Source organism: Sinocyclocheilus anshuiensis, unplaced genomic scaffold (assembly GCF_001515605.1).
Source record: "Sinocyclocheilus anshuiensis isolate Anshui unplaced genomic scaffold, SAMN03320099.WGS_v1.1 scaffold2539, whole genome shotgun sequence".
Classification (NCBI taxonomy): domain Eukaryota; kingdom Metazoa; phylum Chordata; class Actinopteri; order Cypriniformes; family Cyprinidae; genus Sinocyclocheilus; species Sinocyclocheilus anshuiensis.
In genome coordinates this window covers 170638-172837 of record NW_015557068.1, presented here as the reverse complement: position 1 = coordinate 172837, position 2200 = coordinate 170638, and the positions used below count along the sequence as shown (strand labels likewise).

At 34.0% G+C, this 2200-nt stretch overlaps 1 protein-coding gene across 1 annotated transcript in view; it reads left to right on the top strand.

Annotated features, from left to right (window-relative positions):
• The window catches only part of LOC107676693 (adhesion G protein-coupled receptor L3-like), a 298216-nt gene that overhangs the window by 164828 nt on the left and 131188 nt on the right, over window positions 1-2200 (top strand). The window contains exon 4 of the mRNA XM_016471337.1: window positions 1920-2029. Within this exon, the coding sequence (XP_016326823.1) occupies window positions 1920-2029 (110 nt within the window). The remainder of the gene's footprint in view (window positions 1-1919; window positions 2030-2200) is intronic.

The following is a 2200-nucleotide window of genomic DNA, read 5'->3' as shown; positions in this document are numbered from 1 at the left end:
CACACACACACACACACACACACACACACACACACACACACACACACACACACACACACACAGAGACAGACAGACACACACACACACACACACACACCCCAGCACTCAGAAAGCATTTGTTCCCCCTCATTAGCCACATGCTAACGGTTCAATCAGCCGCGAGTGTCTCAGGTGCTGGGCGTTCATCTCACACTGATCCGCTGACATTACTCTGACATTGAACCTCATGGAAGATTTCATCTTTAAACTATCGCCATGATTCTTTAAAACTCGATTTGAATCTGTAATGTGGCGTATTACCCCCAGAAACTGAATATTCAGCAGGAAATCATGATTGATAATTTATGATACGGTTGGGTGATAAGATGGTATAAAACACGTGACCGTAGAAAAGTGTCATGCGGCACAGATTCTGCTGCACTGTTAATGCTGCAATATATTTCTGTAGCCATTGCATAGTTATTTACACGATATCGACAAAGGAGCTTGTTATAAGTGGAACCAGTTTCAAACAACCATTTATGATTGCAAGCATTTACGATCAACTAAAATGTACTTTAATGTCATTTCTATTGAAACTTGTATCTCATATTTGTAATTACACATTAGTACTTTACATGTGCTTTAGTACGTTAGTCAACACATCTTTAAAACACAACAAATGATTGTTAAAATATAATGATTTAAAATGTACTTAAGTAAAACTTTTAATTTGACATTATTACAAAGGTCACTTTTTAAAAGTGTGCTTAAGTGTGTTTAGAAAGTCATGGAAGTGTCTCTCTTTTAGTCACCTTAGTATTATATTATCTACAAGTATAGTTTATTAAAAAATGTATAATTTTAAGATTTGTAGTGCACATTCACTACAATTACGCGTACTTAATTTTCACTAGTCACACTTCCAGTGATATTTTTTTTTCTATGGAGCATAAAATAATATATTTGATGAATATTTTAATTTAATTGTATATTTTTTTTTTGTATTATTTATTTATTTATTTTTGGTGTGTATCCAATAAAAGTCAATGGGATCCAAATGTTTCATGCTCCAAAAAGGACGAAAAGGTTGTTAAGTGTTAGTGTATTGCATTATAAAGTTATTACATTTTGATGAAAAAATATGAGTAGTGTGCATTAATAAATCATAATACAAGCAGAGATATTTATTAAGAAGTAAATAAGGTCCATTTTGACTTGATGTCATTTAAAGTATGATTAAAATACAATTAAAGCATTACATAAGTTCTGAGATGCCATTTAAATGCCGTATTTCGGTTTTAAATACAATTTAAGGAAAACAATTGTAGAAAAACGGATAATGTCCTGTCAGAAAATTACTAGTATAGTTTTTGATAATTTATAGACATTTCATTCAACTCTAAAATAATTCAAAATATGGGTAAAACACCTGTAATAAGAATAATAATAATAATAATAATAATAATAATAATAATAATAATACTGTAAAATCCCTCATATCAAAGCAGTGCATTAGACTTTTCTTAGAGTTTAGATTTCAAAATAAAATATTGGTGTAAAACTGTAAAACTTTCTGTAAAAAATCCCTGTAAAACTGCTTGTTAAGGATTTTAGCATATTACTGTGTTGATACTACGGTATTCTGGATGGTTAATGGTTACTGTGGATGGTTCTGGGAAGTTATTTACTGGCCCAAAAGTGAAAACAGTCCATTCTCAAATCTATGTGACATTCTGTTAATTGAACATGTGGTTCAGTCCCTCCAAAGTCAGATTTTTGTTTCTTTTATTCTTCAAAAATTGCAAATATAATGCATGTTTTGCGCTCAAACTGTGTAAGACTAAAGGTTCTAAATGTCAGCGAACCTCTAAACCAGAGTATGAGCAATAGTAACACACCGCTAATGATCTTTATCCCATCTGTGTGTGTGTTTTCAGGTGTAATAACCGGACGCAGTGCGCTGTCGTGGCCGGACCGGATGCATTTCCCGACCCCTGTCCCGGGACATACAAATACCTGGAAGTGCAGTACGAGTGCGTCCCGTACAGTACGTATGCGTTTAACATCAACACGTCTGTCTGTGATTGGTCACCATGAACACACCCGAGCATCTTTCTCTTTCAGCTCAGTGGGAACGGCTGCCTGAGAACTGATTTATTCTTCTTTTTCCTGCAGTTAAAAGTCTCTCCTTCATTTGAACTCATCAGTTCCTATCTGC